A 24,317-nucleotide genomic window follows, 5' to 3' on the forward strand; every position below is an offset into this window, starting at 1 on the left:
AAAACACCTGCATTAATTCAAACAGGTCATTACATCAAAAATGTCTTTCAAATTTTGAAAATCCTGCTAGCAAGCACAGAGAAAACAAACCAAAATTAATTGACTTCAATATATTTATACAGTCCAAAATCACAACATAAGTCACCCCAAGGCACTTCAGAAGAATAAGGTGTGACCTTATCCACCACCTGAGCAAGTGCATTAGCAGCAGTGGTAAGGACAAACCCCCTCAGGTAGTTTTTTGATTACAGGAAGAAACCTAAAGCAGACCAGACTGAGTGGATTGACCATCTGCTTTGGCCTTACTAACAAAAGTAAAATAACAAATAAAACAAAGCACAAAGAATTGTCAAATATACCAAGAGAATTATTGCAGCTAAGCTGTTGTGTGGGCCGCTGAAGAGGAGGTACTGCTGGCCCACCACCACCAGATGGCGCCCTGCTTGGAGTGCGGGCTTCAAGCACGAGAGGGCGCCGGAACCAGTGGAGTGACAGCTGTCACATCATCACCACCAGCTGTCACTCATCTACGTCAACCTCCATAAAAGCCGGACTGCAACTCCACCTCCCCGCCAAGAAATCAACTACCATACAGGTAATTTTCTCTGCTGAATCTAAACCGAACAATAGTCTGATCTCTTTTGCAGCCGTTTTCCCGTGACAGATTCCTTGTCTGCTGTGTTGGCGTGTGGTGTGGACTGCGACGGCTTCGCCTCCCACCCCACCCAGATAAGTGGTTGTCTCAGGAGCTGTCCAAGTGTGTTATCGGAGGTGGAGGTTCTCCCTCCTAATTGAACACAGACTGTGGGATTACTGAGTGTGCAAACTCACACTCATCAAAAACTGTTTCTGTTCTCTGCCAGCAGTACCGGGTCTGACTGCTGAAGACAGTGGCCACCTGGGGCGCAGGGTTTGGCGGCTCCGGTGTTCTTCAGATCCGTTGGTGGTGGAAGCTGTGTGGGATCCGGCTCTTCTCGCACCAGACGTCTTCTATCTTCGAGCCTGCCACACGTCACCTTGTGTATGATTGACATTCCTCAATATTTGTATTGTCTGTACTTCGTTGTGCGCTTCACAACATTAAATTGTTACTTTTTGGCTATTCCATTGTCCGTTCATTAACGCCCCCTGTTGTGGGTCCGTGTCACGACACCTTCCCAACAGGATTTCTCGGCCAGCGTCATGGATCCCGAGGGGCGTCAACCCGAGCTTGAACAGCCAATGGAAGAGTGAGGTGCACAGGCGCCAGCAGGAGGTGTGTTAGGTGAGCTGCAGCAAATTCTAACCGCTTTTACTGCTCGGTTGGATCTGGTAACCGAGCAGAATGTTATCCTCAATCGGAGGATGGAGGCTCTCACCGCCAGGGTGGAGGCGCGCGATCAAAGCGCTGCTGCAGCTCCTCCTCCTGCTGGTCCCTTGTCAGACACAGACATTCCACTGGTCGTTCAACGACCCCTTCACTTTCCCTGAAGCATACATAAGCCCTCCGGAGCCGTACGGAGGTTGTGTCGAGACGTGCGCAGACTTCCTAATGCAGTGTTCGCTCGTCTTTGCACAGCGTCCCGTCATGTACGCGTCAGACGCTAGCCGGGTGGCTTATGTTATTAATCTGCTTTGAGGAGAGGCACACGCCTGGGCTACGGCGCTCTGGGAGCAGAACTCACGGCTCCTAACGTCATACGCTGGGTTTGTAAGGGAGTTCAAACAGGTTTTTGATCATCCCAACAGAGGCGAGACCGCTTCGAGCGTGCTACTGTCAATGAGACAGGGGCGCCGGAGTGCAGCCGAGTATGCAGTCGACTTCCGCATCGCGGGTGCGAGGTCCGGCTGGAATACCGTTGCATTCCGCGCCGCCTTCATAAACGGACTGTCTCCGGTCCTGAAGGAGCATCTGCTGGCTAAGGAGGAACCGCGGGATTTTGACGGGCTTGTCGACCTGGTTATACGTTTAGACAACCGCTTAGAGGAACACCGTCGGGAGCAGGGCGGGGGGGCGTGACCGGGCACGGGCCGTCCCTCTTCCTTCCGGGTCCGAAAGGGTGCCGTCGTCCCCATGCTCCACAGCCAGAGGGCCCCGTGTGGCAACAGCTCCCCCTGCTGACGAAGCTGTGGACACGAGCGGGGCCAAAATGAAATCAAATGATAGACAAAGGAGGCTGGCCCGCGGGGAGTGTTTTTTTTGTGGCTCTAGTGGTCATATACAGAGGAACTGCCCCAAACGGTCAAACTACAACGCCCGTCCTTAGAAACTGGGCTAAGGGTGGGCCATAACACGCACGCGGGGAAACACCGTAGATCTGCATGAATCCCAGTCACAATCCTTAGTGAGGATTTAACCCTTCACGCCCCAGCACTCGTAGACACAGGGTCGGAAGGGAATCTGCTGGACAGCAGATGGGCAAAGGAAGTAGGGCTCCCTCTGGTGGCTCTGCCTTCACCTTTGAAGGTACGGGCACTAGATGGCACCCTTCTTCCATTAATCACACACCAGACACAGCCCGTGACATTGGTGGTGTCTGGGAATCACAGGGAGGAGATTGTGTTTTATGTAACACCTTCTACCTCCCGAGTGATTTTGGGTTTTCCATGGGTGTTGAAACACAATCCCCGGATTGACTGGCCGTCTGGGGTTGTGACGCAGTGGAGCGAAACCTGCCACCGGGAGTGTTTAGGATCCTCGGTTCCACCCGGTGAGACAGCTAAAGAGGAGGTCAAAGTCCCCTCCAATCTGACGGCGGTGCTGGAGGAGTACCACGATCTTGCTGACGTCTTCAGCAAAGATCTGGCACTCGCCCTTCCCCCGCACCGACCGTACGATTGCGCCATCGATTTGATCCCGGGCGCTGAGTATCCGTCCAGCAGGCTGTACAACCTCTCACGTCCGGAACGCGAATCAATGGAGACCTACATCCGGGACTCCTTAGCTGCCGGGTTGATCCGGAACTCCACCTCCCTGATGGGCGCAGGTTTCTTTTTTGTGGGTAAGAAGGACGGCAGACTCCGTCCATGCATTGACTACAGAGGGCTGAACGAGATCACGGTTCGCAATTGATACCCTTTACCTCTGTTGGATTCGGTGTTCACGCCCCTGCATGGAGCCCAAATATTCACTAAACTCGATCTTAGGAATGCGTACCACCTGGTTCGGATCCGGAAGGGAGACGAGTGGAAGATGGCATTTAACACCCCCTTAGGTCACTTTGAGTACCTGGTCATGCTGTTCGGCCTCACAAACGCCCCCGCGACGTTCCAAGCATTGGTTAATGACGTCTTGCGGGACTTCCTGCATCGGTTTGTCTTCGTATATCTAGACGACATACTCATCTTTTCTCCGGACCCTGAGACTCATGTCCAGCATGTACGTCAGGTCCTACAGCAGTTGTTGGAGAACCGGCTGTTTGTGAAGGGCGAGAAGTGCGAGTTCCACCGCACTTCTTTGTCCTTCCTGGGGTTCATCATCTCCTCCAACTCTGTCGCCCCTGATCCGGCCAAGGTTGTGGCGGTGAGAGATTGGCCCCACCCAACAAGCCGTAGGAAGCTGCAACAGTTCCTCGGCTTTGCGAACTTCTACAGGAGGTTCATTAAGGGCTACAGTCAGGTAGTTAGCCCCCTGACAGCCCTGACCTCCACTAAGGTCCCCTTCACCTGGTCGGATCGGTGCGAGGCCGCGTTTAGGTAGTTGAAGCGCCAGTTCTCGTCTGCACCAGTTCTGGTGCAGCCCGATCCTACTCGCCAGTTCACAGTGGAAGTGGATGCCTCTGACTCAGGGATAGGAGCCGTGCTGTCCCAGAGCGGGGAGTCCGATAAGGTTCTCCACCCTTGTGCCTATTTTTCCCGCAGGTTGACCCCGGCTGAGAGGAATTATGATGTCGGCAATCGGGAACTCCTGGCGGTGAAGGAGGCTCTTGAAGAGTGGAGACACCTGTTGGAGGGAGCGACGGTGCCCTTCACGGTTTTCATGGACCATCGGAACCTGGAGTACATCCGGACCACCAAGCGGTTGAACCCCAGGCAAGCCCGCTGGTCACTGTTCTTCCGTCGCTTTGACTTCCAGATTACATACCGCCCCGGGACCAAGAACCAACGATCGGATGCCCTGTCCCGGGTGCATGAAGACAACCAACATAAGCAACCATACACATATAAAGTCCAGTGGTCACAATGACTGATGGCTCAAAAATAAATAAATAAATAAATAAATTATGAAGAGCAAAGTGTAATGGAATGGAATGATGAGTGATGAGTCAGTGACAGACACAGTATGAGTCATAGAAGGACCATTCTCCAGAATTCATCCATTAGATACTCCCAGATGTCCAGGGCACGCTTTCCGCAGCTCCCCATAGATGTCACATGCCTCAGTCTTGGAGTGATCTTGGGAGCAACAGACAGATAGCCAATGGATGGAGGAACTATAGAGGAGCTCCCATGTGCACTAGCAGTGCTAGTGGTGTGCCTCTTTATCAGCACCTTGACCTCAGACAAAGAGGAAAGCAGAAATCAATCAGCCGCAATGAACAGTAAACAGTAACACCATCTTACAACAGCAATCCAACAAAGTGCCAACATGTTTGTCAGCAACAGTGTGCTAGACTTTACGAACATTCCACCTCACTAGCATTATTCTAATCATAAATACATGTACACACAGAATTGACATTTTGGCAAACCTGTGAGCAACATCTTGATGGTTTCTCTCCCTTACAGATGGTGTATCGCAGAGAAGTGGGCTATTATCACCAGGTATCTGCACTCTCTGTTTCCTCTCATTACTGATCTGTGTTTTCAGCACGAAGGCTCAACTGTGCCAACAATGAGATTAGAAAAGGATCCTGGGTATACTAAAGATACAGCTGTGTTTACGGATGACAATCCTTTGACATTGATTTTTCTCTTGGATGTAATTCTGCTGCATATTTTTTAGCGTTGTGCAGATGCTAAAGTTGAAAGACAGCGTTACAGAGATTAGCCATAGATTTTGAAGCAGAATGAATATTTGTCTGTGTGTACTACATCTTTTTTATTCTCAGCATTTTAGGAAAAAGGGCGACATTACTGCCACAAGTACATTTTTTACTTGTAAGCCTTCGCAAGACAACTTTAATAGTTGTTAAACGGCCCACTAGACTCTCATCATAGAAAAACTGAAAAACACTTATTCCGTGTTCCTAAAGCCCCTTTCCCACTGGTATATTTGTAGAGCTGCGTATTGCTGCGTTGTGTTTCATTTAAGTATGCCCGAAATGAGAGCGTACTCAAGTCTTTTTCCGTGTTCGTAGATTTGCTTGCAGCTGCGGTCGCTTTTTAATGTGCACACAGTCGCGTGTAGCTCTTGTTGCTATTTAAAACCAGTTCACTCCTGCCGGCTGTGCAGAACACATCACTGCACTTGGAAGACAGTGGACTGTATCATGAGGTTTTTACAGTTGCATTACTGCCACATATGTAGCCAAAGCTGCTATTTTCTGCCTCTGTGGAAGTGCGCTCTGTTCTCTCCTGCATGGTTTGGTGCGGCTCAGAAACAGTCATTTAACATTATTATTATTATAATAATAATAACACACACACACACATCTGGATGTTGTCATGCAAGGTGTTCAACTGCACAGTGTGTCCATCATAGGCACCTTCATTTAAAGTCTGATTGAGGAATGGAATGTATGAACTTCTGGTCTGTTCTCTCTCATTTAGTATGCTACTTAGCCTTATAAGAAACAGTAATTAGTCAGGAAAACAATTCTTGAATTTCAACAAAAACTGAGGTAAACTTGCTCAAATAAAAAGCAAATAACGACAAAAGGGAAAAATCTGGAATTTTTGTCAAGACAGCAGACTAACACCCCTATTCTACACCAGTGATGCCGGTAACGCGTTACTCTAATCGGACCACTTTTTTTTAGTAACGAGTAATCTAACGCGTTAATCTTTCCAAATCAGTAATCAGATTAAAGTTACTTCTCCATGTCACTGTGCGTTACTATTATTTTTCATTGTGGGTCGATAACAGCATTAAACTTGGTCCGTGGGCAGGAGGTCGGGGTTCGACTGAACTGCCCACTTTAAGTGAGCTGTGAGCTTTTAATCCGCGGTTTTTTGCAGCTGCTCGACTCGTCCTCACCTCTTAAAGCGCGGTGATCAGCACACCTGCACTGAACTTTACAAAGACATTTTTATACTTTTTTTCCTCCTTTATTTAGAATTCTGAGCTGAGCCGCTCTGTATCTGGTCGTTAAAAACAGCTGATCCTCCGCGACGCGTCAACAACTAACACTATTTTCCACTCAAATGCACCTAAACTCTCTTTCTGAGGACCACATGATGTGAAAACGCAATAAAACTTTCTTACCTGTAAATCTGGTCATGTTTTCTGCATAAATAAATGTTATCCATTCTTTGTGCTCAAACGCCAAAGCAGGGGCGAATCCAGATGGAATGGGGGCGTGGGGCAAGGATGTGCCCCCCCCCCCACAACACCCCTAGATTAAAGGTGCAATTTTGAAGCCGTTTTTTACTACAACTAATATTGCTTAAAATAATAATAATTTCGACAAGTAAAATGTTTAGAGAGAATTTAAATGTTAGAAAAATGTTAGAATTTAATAGTTACCTTTATAAACAATGTAGGCTCGAAATTGCAAGTTTTACTGTTACAGTGCTGTCAACAGTTAAATATGAGGTCAAGAAAGACGTCTTTATTTTACTTTTTATAAAACAAGTATTTATTTTCATTGAAGTCAAGAAAGGGTGACTATAAAGTGAGTTTTGGCAAAACAGGTATCATTGTCATGTTGAGGTGGCAGAGGGTTGTTGTTGGCAGCTGGGAAAAGTAACTAAAAAAGTAACTAGTAATCTAACTTAGTTACTTTTACAATTGAGTAATCAGTAAAGCAACTAAGTTACTTTTACAATTGAGTAATCAGTAAAGTAACTAAGTTACTTTTTCAAAGTAACTGTGGCAACACTGTTCTACACTGCACTGTTCTATTACAATCCCCCACGATGTAACTGCTTACTTCGGCACGCCTCCTATCAGGTTGGCTTATAAAGTGCATACCTGGCAACCCCATTGAAACGAAAGTAAAATTGCACCCGGCTATGTTTTCAGCCAGAATCGCACCAAACACTCCTTTTGCTTCAAATTTTTAACTCGTTGGAACACAAGCAAGTTTCAGCTGTACTCACTAGGACTACCCTATGTAAAGGTGTTTGAACACAACTGAAGCTGTTAAGACTATAAACACCTGGAACTGACTGTGTAGTGATGCTGATTTCACCCCGATTATGGTGCTGATGATGGCCGTCACTACTGTGTGTACCACATTTGTTCAAGATTGACAAAAGATGGATCAAGGAGTTACTGTTATGCTTCAAAACTTACCCTGATTTGCTTGTCGGGATGAAATGGGAAGGAATAGGGGTATAACAAATGGACAGACATGGGAGGCAGGCAAACAGTACAATGAATCAACCCGATCCAAGTGTAAAATCAACTGATACAAAGTTCGTGGGAAAGCAGGGAGGGGGACAGCAACAATGCTTCAAGAAGCAAAGGGAGGCCTTTAAAGAGGTTGCCAAAGCCAACAGGTGTGAATGATTATGTAATATACAGGTGTGAATGACTGTGTGATTGTGGTTGCTGGGAGATAGTGAGGAAGAATGGCAGTGTGAGTTCACTTGCAGAATGAGAATCAAACCAACTTTAAACCTGACAACCTCAACCCTGAGGGAAATATTCACAGTTTGCAGCAAATTGCCATAACCTTACTTCTGCAGAAGCTGATTCCCATTACAACTATTAGAAAACATGGAGATGAATAAACGCTGGGACGTACATTGTCATTCACTGACGCAGCCATTAACAAGCATAGACGTTATAACCCTTTCATTACGTCACTTGTAGGTTTACCTAAGTGGGGCTTTGAAGCTGAAATAGTGTCCCTCTGGGTGTTGCCATGATGACAGTGCTGATTCCTGGCCAACCCATAAAAGGGCAAAGATATGAGAGTTATAGGTTGGCTATTCATATCATTTGAGTTGGGCCCATTTTACCAGCCTTATGGCCCATGATTAACAAACCTAGACATTGCCAGTTTCATGAGTTGGTGTCTGCATTCTGAAATCAGCTAGCACATACCTTGAAGTGTTATCAGAATGTAGCAAGCACTTGTTCCAAAGCAGCATTTGCCAGTGGGGGTTTCAACAACAGTGCGCTCTCAGAGCACTGTTGTTGAATTTTTGTTCCAGACACCAGGTGGGGGGTTTTATGCAATAAATTTATCTGATGGGTATTGACTCCAGTTGTGGATCTTGGTGTTACTGTCAGTACAGGGGTTGGTCACAAACTCATGAGAATTCTTGTCTCAAGATGGCAGATGAAAATACTGTGGAAAGTAGCTTGATGTTTGCCTGAGTGTTGATTCATCTCTACTGTTGAAAGTTAACTGAAAACATCTCAGTGTACGCTGGAGGTCACATGGTGAAAAACCACATTTCATACCACAGTAATAGCAGAACTATAATCCAGAGATCAACACAGCACACACTCTCCAACCTTTAGCTGCATTTCCTGATTTTGTTTGTGAACATCACAAACAAATGTTATTCTAATGGTTAATTATTCCTGTAAAGGGAATATTTTTGTTCAGTTCAGCAAAATCCATCTTGTCATTGCCCTTTGGGAGCTATGTGTCTGACAAGAATTTGGACTAAGTTGTAAAAAGCCTTCAATTAAATCAGTGATTATCTAGTTCAGGACACAACAATGCAGTAATCCCAGTTTGGTTCCTTAAATCCTCTTGACATTTAAGACAAAGATACATGCTTGAACTATTTTGAGATAGCCGTCTACATGAGAGTTTGAGTTGTCTAACCTATCCACACTTGTTTCCCTGAGCCACTCTGACAGTATATTGGCATGATATTAACCCTCTGGGGCCGACGCCGTCGTATACGACAGCTAAGACCAACCTTTACTAAATTCTAAATAACTTTTTAATGATATGAGATAGAAATTTGCTGAAACGTTAACTCCGCCAACTTTCGAGCCAGCCATTGGCCATCTTTGTACTCCTCATAGAAGCTGTGTGATGACGTGCGCAATGTGAGTGTCCAGTCGGAATTGGTTCACTGTCACACGTGAAAAGCCAAAGATTGTTTTCAGGAGTGATATGTTACTAATTGGCCCATTTGAATAGCCCCCTGGGTGCTCCAGTGAGTACATACTATTGGTCTCCAGTGTACCCTGCGCCATTACGCACAGTGATCAGTGAAAGCAGACAGAGCAGATGGAGAGCCTCTGATGACAATCTCTTGTGCTCAAACAAAGAGTGTGTAACTATCAGGATTGCTCCACGAGTTTCCATGTGAATGTTACTGGATAACTCTGTTGCTTCCTCGGCGTAAAGCACTGTTTACCATATCAATGGACGAGGGGGAGGGCCGCTCCTCAGACTGTAAGGAGCCAAAGTGGGCCAAAATGTGAATGATAGCTGCTTTAGGAGCAGCACGGAACACTCCAAAATACAGTAGAAGTAGATGTTTGTGATGTAACTTTTGTGTAATAGCAGACAGAAATTGCTTTGAGATGAGACAAACAAAACGCATAGACCATTTTGTATATATTGTTCAAAATGTGCATTTGTGTTTATTGTTTAAACCTTTTTGTTGCACAGTCTTTCACACAAGACCTCAAATTACCTTTATAAAGTGTCAAAACAGTTGTTTATTATAGTTTGCTTTGCGTTTTGAATAAATGTGTGTGCAAAATTATTTCCCGCTTTACTTTTTCTTTTTTTTTTATTTCTGATTGTAAACCTTTATTACACTTATAAAACACAACAAAAGCATATATATTTTGAAAGCACAGGTTGTCCAGAAAAAAAGAGACATAAAACTTGATTGTGGGATGCAGGGAGAGCTGTTAACAGCAATAATAAAACATTTATGCCAGGTGAGTGAACTGTCCAAAAAATGCCCTCGGACCCCAGAGGGTTAAGTGCAGTACACATCAAGAAGCACTAAGTACAACTTAGCCCATCATTTTCAACCCTATTTATTCTTCTCTGCCTATCAGGCAGTTCAAGGTTTTGACTATGCCAAGCAGCACTTGGGACAACAAGGAGGTGATGAGGAGACATTGCCTGTTACTCCGGACACCTTGGTGATGTCTCTAAAAATGCGTAATGCACCACTTTCCCTGGACAAGGCTCTGCAACAAGATGGCACCAACAAGAAGAACCTGAACACTGACAAACACACATGGTAAGACTCGTGCACAATGCTGTAAAATGTTTTAGGAATTATGTCTTTTGCTGGCAATGCAAGTTCAAGAATTTAGTGACAAACCTTAGGGCCCCTTCACACATAGCACAAATAAGTACAAATCAGGGCGAATCATGACAGAACAGCTCATGTGAGCGAACCACGAAAACATTGAGCCAGCGGGCAGGCGTGCACGATGCTGCTGTGATGGTTTCATGCACGCTGGAACACAATGCAAGCAGCTGCACGATGTGGTTACACGTAAAGGTTAAATTTAAAAAAAAAAAAAAAAAAAATATATATATATATATATATATATATACTATATATATACTTATATATATATATATATATATATATATTATATATATATATATATATATATAGTAGGTGTCCCCTTGGCCTTTTCCAGTTTCTGGGGTCTTCATCATTGAAAGATCTACAAGCTGTTATAAACACCATGATACTTGGATCAAGGCATTCAGAACATACTGTAGCGGCTCCTCTGTGGGCTCTTGACAGGCGTGAAATATTAAAAAAAAGGGAGACGGGACCACTGTGGACCGTTCGAGCACAGCAACAGGGTGGCTCCTTTATTGCACGTTTCCGCGCGCGTTCCCGTACACACACAAAAGCGGGAGCCCTTCACTCCTTGCCTCCCGCCTACGGCAACACAACAGTGCCAACATTAACCCTGTGCAGCGTCACAGTAAATAAAGGAAATAAATAAAGCAAAGACATCAGAAAGTCTGTTACACACGTCCCCCCCTCAACATGAAACGTCCTCGTTTCTGGTACCACTGTAAACAAAGCACATACATCATAATAAACAAACAATAACATCAACAAAAAAAAAAAAAAAACAGTATAACACACTCCCGAATAATTGGATGTAATTAGCATCCACCAATCACCGTAAAATCATAACAAATGCGCTGCACTGGACTTAAAACCTAATAAAGTCTTTGAGGTGCGCCGGAGGTCGTACCTCTCTTCCCTCATGAGATCGAGTGGGCACCGATGCCCCCAAATTCCCCCAGAGTCCGTAATCTCCACTCGCAGCCTGAGACTGACCCTCCACATCCGGGGCCTTGACGACTGGCCGGATGGGACTGCAGGCCAGAGGAGCAGCAGGAGGCGTATGCGTCGGCAGCGGCAGAGTGTATGGCTTGAGTCTCTCATGGTGAACAACCTGGGCTCATTCCATCGAGTCCAGAGGGTTAACAATGCGGTATGTCAGGGCATCTTCCCCACCTGAAGCTAACACCTGAGCAATCTGATAGGGGCCTTTCCAGTGTGGCGCCAACTTGGTTCGGTTTTCAGTAGGATTATTCAGCCACACCAGTGCACCCACACCATAGGCGCGGTGACAGCCACTTTCGTCGTAGTACAGTTTCTGCCGATCATGAGATTGCCATGCCAAATTGAGCTGAGCCAAGCCGAATGCGGACTCCAACCTCTCTGCCATAGACGACACATACTCCGCTTGCATCCCCGCGCCCCCGCGGTCTTGAACACCTGATGGTACATGCGCGTCAGCTGGAACCCACACTTCATGCCCGTGCATGAGAAAGTAGGGGGTGAACTGGGTACTGGAATGCTTAGAAGTGTTGTAGGCAAAAGCCACTTGCTTCACATACGAGTCCCATTCACCGCCATGTGACAGCAGCATTTTAGCCAGTTGATCAATCAGAGTCCTGTTATGACCTTTCCACCATGCCATCAGATTTGGGGTTGTATGCTGTGGTGCGTGTTTTCTTCATGCCCAATCGCTGACACAGGCTCTGAATCACTTCTGCCTCAAACTGGCGGCCCTGATCACTGTGAAGGACTTCAGGGACCCCATGCACCAACACATAATCCTCAAACAGGCAGTGAGCCACTGACCGCGCTGTCTGATTTGGCAGGGCGTACAGATTAACAAATTTGGAGAAATAATCCTCCACCACTAGAACGTATCCCCCTGGAGGTCAAAGGTAACTCCAAAATGTCTGCCGCCACCCTCTGTAGTGGACGGGCCACCTGAGACCCCCTCATAGGTGCTCTCAGTCTGGGAACAGGGCACCGGCGGGTCTGGCAGGCCTCACACTGCTCGCACCAACGTCTGATGTCTCTCAACATGAAGGGCCAATAGTAAGACCGTTGGGCCGTCTCCCACACTTGCTCCGCCGAGAAGTGGGCCGCCGTAGGCTCCCCATGTAATTGTCGCAGGAGCTCAGGCACCATAGATGAGGGGACCACCACCTGAATTTGGTCCTCCCCAGATGCTGTCGGCCGCACAGTCCGACACAGCAGTCCACCTACCATTGATAGGCGGCTGAAATCTGTTCCAAGTTTCCTCAGTTTGGCAGAGGACCCCTTGAGTAGCCGACGAGGTAGTTTAGCCGCGTTCCGTTCCAACAACCCCACTATGGTGCTAATATCTGGGTCCTCCTGTTGCCAGGCCCGGAGCTCAGAGTCGCTCACCGACAGGGAGTAGGCAGCCTCCGGACCTGAATTGGACACCCCGAGAGGTGATGAGCAGCCCGACTCTCCCACGGAGGCGACCGTGAGCTCCCCGGCCGGCCTATCTGGGTCCCCTCGGGGGGAAGAAGCCGGTCAGCGCGACAGTGCATCCGCGTTGTTGTGCTGGACACCAGCCTTGTGAATCATGACCCAGTTAAACGGGTCCAGCTCTAAAATCCACCTACTCCTACGACCCGTTGGATCACTGTCCATAGCCATGTTCCTGATGCCAGGTAATGGGTGACTCATCTAAGATGAAGGTGCTCCTCGTTGGCGGAGGTGAGGCGCCCCCAACATTAGCAATACTGGGGAGGGCTACCAGGTCATCTCTCTCCACCGAGTGGAACTGACCCAGGTGCAGCCCCCGCTTCACTTCCACGGCTCCCCCAGATGGATTGAGAACACGTGCTAATGTGACCCCATCTTTCACACTATTCGCAGAGTGAGCTACCACAAGCCCTGTCGACTCTGGGGCATTGGGTTCTAGATACCCTTCAAAATCCTTAGCAGGCAACATAGCACCACCAAGAAAACCAATCGTCACTGGCACTAGGGCCTCACTTAAGGGGGATATAGTCACAACATTCACCACTGTCACGTTACAACAGTCGGTGGTGAGCCCCCCCCTCGCAGCAGTGGCACCACGACATCCCATAGTTGCAGTACCCCTCGCCCCAGGTCCAGCAATGCACGGTTCCTAGTCAAAAAATCAAGCCCCAGTAGAACACTCTGAGTCGACTCCCTCAGTACATAAAAGTTATGCTGCCAGCAGGTCGGACCCAATTGGAATGTCACTTCAATAGACCCCAGCGTATCCAACATTTGCCCATTAACTGCCCGAGAACTAAGGCCGGTTCCTCAAAGCGGGGACCGACATTCGAAAATCTGCACTGATCAATGAGACATTAGCTCCCGAGTCGACTAAAATAGGGATCTCGCAGCTTTCCACCACACCCCTGACGTAGGATGTGGGATGATCACAACTGTCCACAGTAGTGGTGCTCTCAGTCACGTCCTCAGTCATGTCATGCCGTACAGGGCCCTCGGTCCTGAGCGGGTGGCGTCCGGGCCTCAACCCCAGCTACTGTCCATTTCCCTGGTGACCGCCTTTCACAGATGCTTGTTGTGGAAAGAAACGCACACCATGTCTGAGCACTATGTTTATTAATCTTCATTATTCAGCGAGGGACCCAGGGTATATAGGGCAAAAGATGCTGAGGATGGAGCCACCATGCAGGAGGAGAAGAGGGAGGCCAAAGAGGAGGTTTATGGATGTGCTGAGGGAGGACATGCAGGTGGTTGGTGTGACAGAGGAAGATACAGAGGACAGGGTGAGATGGAAACGATTGATCTGCTGTGGTGACCCCTAACGGGAACAGCCGAAAGACAAAGCAGTGTGTTTGTTTTTTTAAAAAAACAGTTTCGTTTGCTGGCCGCTCTATGCGTGATGGCCGGCTGCTGCCTCTCTCTGCCCAGTGTGAGCATCTCAGCACTGCCCTCACATAGCACCGTCCCGGCCGCAGTCTCTGGAAGAAGTCCACTCTTTCTTCTGTGTTTTGCTTAGACTCGCAATGAGTGTTTCGCTTTTTAATTTTCGCTTTTTTGGGCAACACACAATGCTTCACAAACACGAGAACTCAAATAAAATAATAATAATAATAATAATAAACCAGTGACTGCGAGGCTGCATGTTCAACCTCCAGCTGAAAATGAAATGCATTGGCTGAATCCCAGAGAGTGTTAAAAAGAAATTCATGCAGGGACCCAGTCCACCACCTTAATAAATAAATAAAAATGGTTAAATTTTACAAGTTGGGAAAACAAAAAACAGAAAGCCACATCCCATCCCCATTTCAGCAAAATGTCAAGACTTTGGCCCAACTTTGGCTGAGCTCCTGACACCAGAAAAGATCCAAAACTTGTAAAGATGTGAAAAAATAATTACCCAGGAAAACAGAAAGGGATACACTAAATTTGACACTCTCCGTGATGACGCAGTGACATTCTGCCATTACTTAGGGAGAGCCCTGGACTGTTAATGTTTTAAAATGCAAAAGTACTTTTTATCCGATTACTCTATTAATCGCCAGAATAATCGATAGAATACTTGATTACTAAAATAATTGATAGCTGCAGCCCTAATTGGATGCTTAAATTAACCAGGAAGGAGTTTCATAAAGAAGGCCATATTTATAACACATAAAATAGATATCAATACCTTCAAAATGGAATCAGTTTGAAGAGTTTTATTTACTGCCCACATGAGCTTTTCTTCTAATAAAATTTGACCACAAAATGTTTTTTTCAGATTTTAGAGGTTTTTCCCACAATAACTGTTTACCACAGATATGCCAAATTTACATATTTCATAGCCAGTATAGCGGCATTAAGGAGCCGAGAAATGGAAGGGCTTCTTTGAGTGTAATGGTATGCTTCAGTGTCTCAAACATGGATGCTCGTAATGGTCAGTTTAATATTTTCCATAGTTTGAGCATACATAAACTTCACAGTTTAGTGTCAGTGTCTGTTGTTTGACTATAGTCCAAGTCTGGGTGTCCATGACAACTGCCACAGAAAATTTCAGGCCTCAAAGTCCATTATTTGCTGAGATATTCTACCTTGAACATGGCTCCAGAAATGATGGCCATAATTTTTGCCTAAAAACGGCAGACCCTATGCACACTAAATTGGCCATATCTCAGAAACTACTTGGCCTACAGGCCTCAAACTTCAGATTTGTTGTTCTAAATAGTCTGGGAATATTTGATTAGAATTTAAAGAAAATCTGAGACAAAGTGTGTGAGGCCCTCGCTGAATTGACATGGAATGACCCATGTGTTTTGTGGACTTGGAGAAGGTGTATGATCGGGTACTCCGGGAGATACTGTGGGAGGTGCTGTGGGAGTATGGAGTGAGGGGGTCACTTCTCAGGGCCATCCAATCTCTGTACTCACAAAGCAAGAGCTGTGTTCGGGTGCTCGGCAGTAAGTCGGAGTCCTTTATAGTGGGGGTTGGCCTCCGCCAGGGCTGCGCCTTGTCACCAATCCTGTTTGTGATATTTATGGACAGGATATCGAGGCGTAGTCGGGGGAGGAGGGTTTCCAGTTTGGTGGGCTTAGGGTCTCACCACTGCTTTTTGCAGATGATGTGGTCCTGTTGGCTTCATCGGCCTGTGTCCTCAACACTCACTGGATCGGTTCACAGCCGAGTGTGAATCAGCTGGGCTGAGGATCAGCACCTCTAAATCTGAGGCCATGGTTCTCAGCAGGAAACCAATGGATTACCTACTCTGGATAGGGAATGTGGTCTTGCCCCAAGTGAAGGAGTTCAAGTACCTCTGGGTCTTGCTCACGAGTGAGGGGATAATGGAGCATGAGATTGGCCAGAGAATCGGTGCAGCAGGGGCAGTGTTACATTTGCTCTACCATACTGTTGTGATGAAAAGGGAGCTGAGCCAAAAGGTGAAGCTCTCGATCTACTGGCCAATCTTTGTTCCTATACAGTAAAATCACCAGTGTTAAATTAACACTGACAGTGTACATATGGTCCCACTCTGACTAGAGTAGGAACATATGTACACTGGCAGTGTTAATTCAACACTATCAGTGTTAGTTTTACACTCGTGATTTTACTGTGTACTCTCACCTGTGGTCATGAGGGTTGGGTCATGACCAAAAGAACTAGATTGTGGGTACAAGCGGCTGAAATGGGCTTCCTTAGGAGGGTGGCTGGTGTCTCCCTTAGAGATAAGGTGAGACGCTCAGTCATCTGTGGGGAGTTTGGAGTAGAGCCGCTGCTCCTTCACATTGAAAGGAGCCAGCTGAGGTGGTTCGGGCATCTGGTAAGGATGCCTCCTGGGTGCCTCCCTAGGGAGGTGTTCCAGGCACGTCCATCTGGGAGGAGACCCCAGGGAAGACCCAGAACTTGGTGGCGAGATTATATCTCCACACTGGCCTGGGATCACCTCGGGATCCCCCAGTCAGTGGTGGTCAATGTGGCATGGGAAAGGGAAGTCTGGGGTCCCCTGCTAGAACTGTTGCCCCTGTGACCTGATCCCGGATAAGTGGTTGAAGATGAGTGAGTGAGTGTGTATAATCATTCAGATAAGCTGCGCTGTGTGTGCTGAAGCAATCACTTGCACTCACAAGCAGAGTTTTTTAATTGTTTGTGCAATGTTCACGTGAAGATCAGGTCATTAATGTATGCCATCATACATTAATGACCTGATTTTGAACATTTCAAAATTTTATTTGCACACTTGCACAAAGCCGCACACATTTTACAATGGTTTACAACAAGTCCGAGACAAGTTTACTCTCCTGTACGGCAGAATGCGTGCAAGTGCGCGGATCAAAGTTGTGCAAATGTCAGGGGCCTTAACTGTACTCTTCCGTGTGACTGTGCTGACAGCTGACACATCTTCCTGGTGGTTTCAGTTGATGCTGGATTGGTGGTGCTAGAGCTAGTACATACTGTTCTGTAAGTAGCATAGTGAATTATGAGACAATGGGCAAACTATTCAAGTTAGTGGACCCTACTGAGCCTGGAATGTGTCAGGAAGATAGAGATGAGATACTGAAATGTCCAGCTAATTCAACATGTGGCAGAGATGTGGAAGGATACAAGACCATAGCTGAACTTCTTGTATCACCAGAATCTACCAGGGCCTGTTGTGAACTCCTCTGCTGTGGATGCAAGAATGGGAGGCAGTGGAAAGTGCAAATGTTTCAAGGCAGAGCACTGCTTTTTCCACTGTGGTGGCTTGTGTTTTCAGAACTAACGTGGCATTTAACTATAACTGTGACCTCTTTTTTTGTTGTCACTATGCCACTGCAGTTGTGTTTTCAGAGCTAGCATTGCATTTCAGCATTCACTGTAACTGTGGGACCTCTTTTTTGTTGCCATTTAAAACAAACAAACAGAAAAGCCCATTAGATTTCATTGATTTAAATGAAAGCTTTTAAAGATACAATAATCCTAATTCAAATGTTTGACCTAATGGTGGCACCAGAGGGAAGGTCCTAGGGTCACCAAAATCAATAGACCTCATCCTCAGGGACCATGCATGTTTTCAGATAATTTGAAAAGAATTGGATAAAAGCTCTTGGAGTTAACATGCTAATGTAAAAACTGCAGTGGCGGACACAGTGGTGGTCCAGGAAAAACTATAATATCCCTCCCTGACTCATTGTTTGGGGTTATAAATAGTACCACTGCATTCCTCACCCTTAAAAATGTAGGATTAGGCACCGGGATCAAGAGCCTTGGTGGTCTACAGCCTGAGATGCTAATAAAACAACAATGCATAGTGGCCATCTTGGAAAATGGCTGCCTCTGCAATGCCCCTATAGCTAAAAATTATCTTTAGGGTCTGCTTGAACACTGTTCCTAATTTCATGGTTTTATCGTCAAAGTCACGATTCATCCACATATCTGCTCCGCTAAAGGACCTAACTCAAGTTGAATAATTAGTCAGATTTTCACTGTGGGACCATGACCATAGTCCATGTCCAACAAGCAATAAAAACTACCCCGTTCACCTAAATCACATTTTACGCATTACTTAGTATTATTGAAGCTGTGACTGCTGGATGGAGGATTATACAGTGCTGTTGTCTCAGTGAAAGCTGGGAGGACAGTCTCCGTCTCTTTTCTGTTATCATTTTTACCAATTAGACCATGGCGCTTTGATGTCACTGTCAGCCATTTGGCCCTCTGAGCTCATGCTTAATCGGCTATAATTCCCACCGCAACAAGAATTGGACAAATCAATTGTTTGTGCAGTTAATGAGAAGCCATTCATGTGGTGTTTTGCACATCTACATATGCACTAACTTGGAAACACATTTGTGAACATACTGCACATATAGAGCAGATGCAGTGTCATTATAATGGATAAGCACATGCTCACGTGTTCAAACATGAGTGCACACGTATACACAACCTGGCAGTTGACAAGGGACCATCAGATGCATTTGTGTGTGTGTGTGTGTGTGTGCTGCTAATGTGAAAGCAGTGTGCTGCAATTCAAAAACCCTAAAGACAAAGGAACAAGTAGCCTTGATTGTACAGGTATCACATAAAAACAGAGATAGTGGTAGCATTGAGGTTTTAATAACAGGTAAACATTTGTCCATTGTTCAAGAATTCAAAATATTAAACACAATTATGTGTCAATCTTTGCGTGTGAAATCAGACTTGGAGAGGGAGAGAGGAAGGTGAGGCTGTTAAAAGAAGTGATGACATAGCCTGGCTCTAAGCCCAGCTTTCTGAGAGCTCACCGCTTTTCCTGTTGCTATGGTTACTTGCAGCAAGTTGCCGAGTGAGGATGGCTCCGTCATCAGCAACGAATCAGAGAAGCTGAATACCAGCAGGGGCTTGACAGTGGCGAAAGTCACAGCACAGCAGAAACTGCTAAAGGAGGAGACTCGTAAGAAGGATGGTGAGAGACGAGTACAGATGTGAAACCAAGATCTTTCCTTATTGGAAAGCACTTTTTTTTTTAAAGACTTTCTTTGTGTAACACATTCATCTTAAAACAGATTCACTGCCAGTGCAGCTTTTTTACAGAGTGAAAGATACCCAATTGTGGCAGACAGAGATGGACAAGATAAGCATGCATGAACCAGAATGGCAGATTTGTGAATTATATATTCAGTAAGGCATGTGCAAAATGAATAAATAAATGAATAAATAAATAAATAATTGATATGTAAATTTTACATTTTTGCTGTATGGTAAAATGGTAAATAGACTGCATTGATATTGCACTTTTCCATCTGTATTAGAAGCTCAAAGCACTTTATAATTAAGCCTCACATTCACCCATTCACACAGACACACTCATACACCGATGTCAGGGTGCTGCCATGCACGATGCTCACTACACACCAAGAGCAAATGGGGGATTAAGGACCTTGCCCAAGGGTCCTTAGTGATTTTCCGGTCTGGCTGGGTTTCGAACCCATAATGGCAGTGGTGTGTAGAGTTCAGCAAATCAGCTAACAGGGAGTTAGAGAAGTTAACATTTTCATTAGCATAAAATGTGACTGCGCAAGCATCACCTCATGGAGATGGAGGAGCAGGAGGTCAACTCTGAGTAAATACATTAATTAGAATAGGACATTTATTTTCCATGTGTATTTATATTTCATAATACTTCTTACTTGTTTCATACGTTCTATACAGTGAATAAACTGTATGTTGAATAAAAACTTTAACCAGTGTTGCCATCTTGGCAACTTTCTCGATAAATCTGACAACTTTCCAAACCCTCTTGATGACTTATTTTCTCAAAGGCGACTAGCGACGAATCTAGTTACTTTTCCTGGTGTCACTGGAGACTTTTCTGGTGTTTGGCGACTCAAAAGTGAAAGCATGTATTGATCTAGTCCCTGTTCTCACAGAGTGGTAGTGGGTCACCCAACCTCCGCTCAGTCCGCTACAGCTGCAAAGCCACAGAGCCCAAAGCGCTGAGCAGAGGGATATCTACAATCCACCGTGTTCAAACACGCATGCGCGATGCCTCGGCAGCTGTTCCCGCATTGAATGGCAAACTTCACTTGGACACAGTCAGCCTTTACCTCGTTTGCTGTGCTGTGACTAATTAGTCTCCAGACTTTGAGGTTCCCTGGCCTTGAGGAGTTATGTTATTTTGATGAGTGATAGCCAATTTTCATAGCAAAATAAATAAACAAACCCGAGAATCACTTTTTTGTTTCTTCCATGTTTTTTTTCAAAACTGTATTTCAACAAATATATTAACAGTAAACGAACAAAGGACAAGGCTACAATAACATTCACAGTATTATCATTATAATTACAAAGAGATAGAAAAAAATAAAATAAATTGTACAGTAGCAAAAAGTAAAGGCATTCTTTAACATTAATTCTCTTTAAAAAAAATATCCTTATAGATCCTGACAGTTTTATGACATTTGGGAGAATCCATAAGCTTAATACTGCTTATATATTGTTCAAATTCAGCCAGAAGTCCATGTAAGTTCCTTTTCAATACTCTGCATTTATGAATATGGAATTTACCAAACAATATTAAAAGGTTGATAATGTATTCAATGGCCTCTCCCACAACGTTTTTCCCTACATTTGTTATGATGTAATAGTATGCAAATAATATGCAAATTAGCTGATGACGCCATTTAGCGACTTCTGCCGACTTTTAGGACAGCCAATAGCTACTTTTCTTACTAAGGAGTTGGCAACACTGACTTTAACTTTATTTAATTATTTATGCACATATTAATCATCTTGGCATATTGGCATACTAAACCTTTTTGGGAACCTCAGTAATGACACTACAAATATTAAAATGTCAGCTCATTAGGTCTGTGTTTTTTTGGGGGGGGGCCGGGGGGGGGGGTAAAGCCAAAACTATAAAACCCAAGTCAAAGCTAAATTCATATCATAATAATTAATGATACCAAGCAAATGAAAGTGCAAAGTCAGTTTATTTAATCTATCACAAAGATAGATCACACAGCCTTGGAGCCCAAGCTGTGTGATCTATTACTTCCATTCACACCTCATTTGCTTTGTTTGCTGACGTGGAGCACTGGACTTTGATGAAACATCACAGTGTCAGGAACAGAGAGGCAATGTGATGACAGAGAAAGGGAAAAACAACAACAACAAACAAGCAAACAAACAAACAAACAAACAAAAAAAAAAACAGAAAGAAGGTTATAGCTATTTGTTGTGTTTATGTGCCGTCTTTTCTCTGTTCTTTAGATCCATATGACTCCTCCTTTGGCTCCCTGCAGCTCATTTCCATAAAGCCTATGGTGGCAGAGCCCGGCTACTCACATCCTGCCTCCTCTGACCGCAGCCAAGGCTCAGCTATCCTCAATGGAGAGGTGCTGTACTCCCACGCACACACACGCACACACACACACACACACACACACACACGGGTTTGTGATGTACTGTACATGCATCTACACAGACATATTTTAACTGCAACCATTGCAAATTGTTGGCTGTTGTGCACAAAGCCTGTGTGCATGCTTTCCATTGCACCTGCTGTTAGAGTTCATAAAGGCACAGCAGTGCTCTGCACAGCAATGCAGAATAAAGTGACTCACACCCAAATATAATTCTGCCCATCACAGTGTGGTGTGATGAAAAGAGTTCATCTAATGGACAGATGCTTCTCCGGGAAACAATATTCCCTCCGAATAGCAGAGCATGCATAGCCATAATGCAATCTGTCAGTCAGTGAGTCCTCAAAAATTCTATCAGTAGTTCTGTAAAAAGCGACATAATCAGTTTAAAAAATTTGGGTTCTGGTAGATACTAATGAGAACCACTGAATCTCCTATCACCTAACTTTTAATGTAATACTTTACAGGCTCTCTTTTACATATGATAACCCCAAATCAGAAAAGGTTGGGACACGTGGAAGATACAAATAAAGAAAAAACAAACAAACAAAAAACACATTTGTGAACATACTGCACATGCACTGCAGATGCAGTATCATTATAATGGACAAGCACATGCTCACATATGTAAACATGAGTGCACACATATAAACAACCTGGCAGTTGACAAGGTACCATCACATACATTTGTGTGTATGCATGCACTGCTAATGTGATTCATATATTTATATATCTTATATCAGTGATTATTATATTTACTGTGACTTCTGTTCTGTTGCAGACAGTATGAACCCAAGATATTTCATGTTTTGCTTGGTCAACTTCATATCATTCATAAAATACATCCATTTGTGTATTTAAGGCCTGCAACGCTTTCGAAATAAGTTAGAATGTCAAGGTATTTACTATACCTCTTTGTAATGTTGCCATTCCTGTGTTATTTCTGTTACATATGTCTCAGAGATGTTAAACAAGCTGTGACATAAATTCATCTTAAATCAGGAGAATATCTGTGAAAACTCTCATAGAATTGTCGTACTTTGGAGATGCTATGTAAAAGGTGATTTTGCACAATATGGCCCCTTTAATAATTATCTTATTGGCTCCTAGACCATTTCATTTTTTAAATCTGTCCATTAAACATTAAAATCTAGTTGAAAAAAATAAGTCATTTTTAAGCTGTTTTACGCCTGTCAAAGCTCACTGTTAATTAACAATTGTTGAAGCCAAACACGATGGTAAAGGAACAAATCCTCACATGTGTGATAAAACAGTGACAGTTGTTAAAGCAAGTTAACTTTGGTATGAAAAATATTTAACATATTCTTTACCTGCATGTCTCGGTAAGGAGGAAGAAAGTCTTTTAACCACATAAACTAACCCATGCGCTGTGGCTGCACTGATTGAGTGATTTTCTTGCCAATTTAAAAAAAATTAATACTTGGATCTGGTGCTGCTGTTTAAACTGTGCCAAAAAGTATGCAAAGGCACAGATATCTAACCCAGTTATTGTTCTCAAAAACACTTTGGCCAAGTCAGTGACATCTAAACAAAATGGAGCAAATGTGATTAATTGCGTTTCTTAAAAAATGAATGCATTATAGGTGCTGTAAGTAATTAACGTGTTATTTTGTCAGCCATAATAACATAAAAAAATTAAATTAATAATAATAGTATTAACAACAGTGAAACGCCCACCGCGCGCTGTCTTGTCAGTAAATCGGAGTCTGAGCATTTGAGGGTTTTTGAACACAGCATGGCAGCACGGTGGCTTAATGGTTAGCACTGTTGCCTCACTGTGAGAAGGTCATGGGTTCGATTCCCACCTGTGGCCTCTATGTGGATTTTGCATGTTCTCCCCATGTCTGCGTGGGTTCTCTCAGGTGCTCCGGCTTTCTCCCACATCCAAATACATGTGGGTTAGGTGGATTGGAATCTTTAAATTGTCTGTAGGTGTGTCTGCGGATGTGTATGTGCTTGTTTGTCTATATGTGGCCCTGCAGCAGACTGGCATCCTGTCCAGGGTGTACCCCGCCTCGTGCTCTGTTACAGCTGGGATAGGCTCCAGCCCCCTGGACTCCAGCCCCCTGGACTAAGTGCTTGAAAATGAGTGAGTGAGTGAACACAGCATTGATGGACTCTACAGCCCACACTGAAGTTGTGTATGATGTAAACACGTAATGTGCTGTGCACATCCAGAACCCCGTAGAGATTTCATTGAAAGCACAGGTTTCTCTTGCAAATGAGGTGTTGAGTCTCAAGGGACTGCCTGTTTAGATAAAGGATAAATAAAAAGCTCAGTTTTGTCAAAAATATTGACTTTACATGAGAGTCTGTGTGGACTGATTTTCAACTTGACTGAAATTGCACCAGAGTGGGCGGGACCTGACTGGACAATGCATTCAGAGGCAAATTAAATGGTCTGCAACACTCATCACCACTGTAAGGGTCCTATCTCACTGGGCTGCGACTCCTTGCGAACGGCAGTTGCAAGTGAAATCACTTGATTTCCTATGATGTTCACTGGGTGGCGCGCTTCCCTCACTTCACTGTCGCTAGTGTCATGCTTGGATTTTGAATTTTTCAAAGCTGGTGAGGTGACAGGGCCACACTCACGAGCTGTGGAGGAGTATGCCACAATAGCATATATGA

The 24,317-nt window shown here is 44.8% G+C and overlaps 1 protein-coding gene across 1 annotated transcript in view; it reads left to right on the forward strand.

Annotated features, from left to right (window-relative positions):
• kiaa1549lb (KIAA1549-like b) overlaps positions 1-24,317 on the forward strand; it is a 290,305-nt gene that overhangs the window by 218,947 nt on the left and 47,041 nt on the right. The window contains exons 12-15 of the mRNA XM_034188840.1: positions 4,708-4,743; positions 10,073-10,260; positions 19,077-19,207; positions 21,514-21,638. Coding sequence (XP_034044731.1) covers positions 4,708-4,743; positions 10,073-10,260; positions 19,077-19,207; positions 21,514-21,638 — 480 coding nt within the window. The remainder of the gene's footprint in view (positions 1-4,707; positions 4,744-10,072; positions 10,261-19,076; positions 19,208-21,513; positions 21,639-24,317) is intronic.

Source organism: Thalassophryne amazonica, chromosome 2 (genome assembly GCF_902500255.1).
Source record: "Thalassophryne amazonica chromosome 2, fThaAma1.1, whole genome shotgun sequence".
NCBI classification, from domain to species: domain Eukaryota; kingdom Metazoa; phylum Chordata; class Actinopteri; order Batrachoidiformes; family Batrachoididae; genus Thalassophryne; species Thalassophryne amazonica.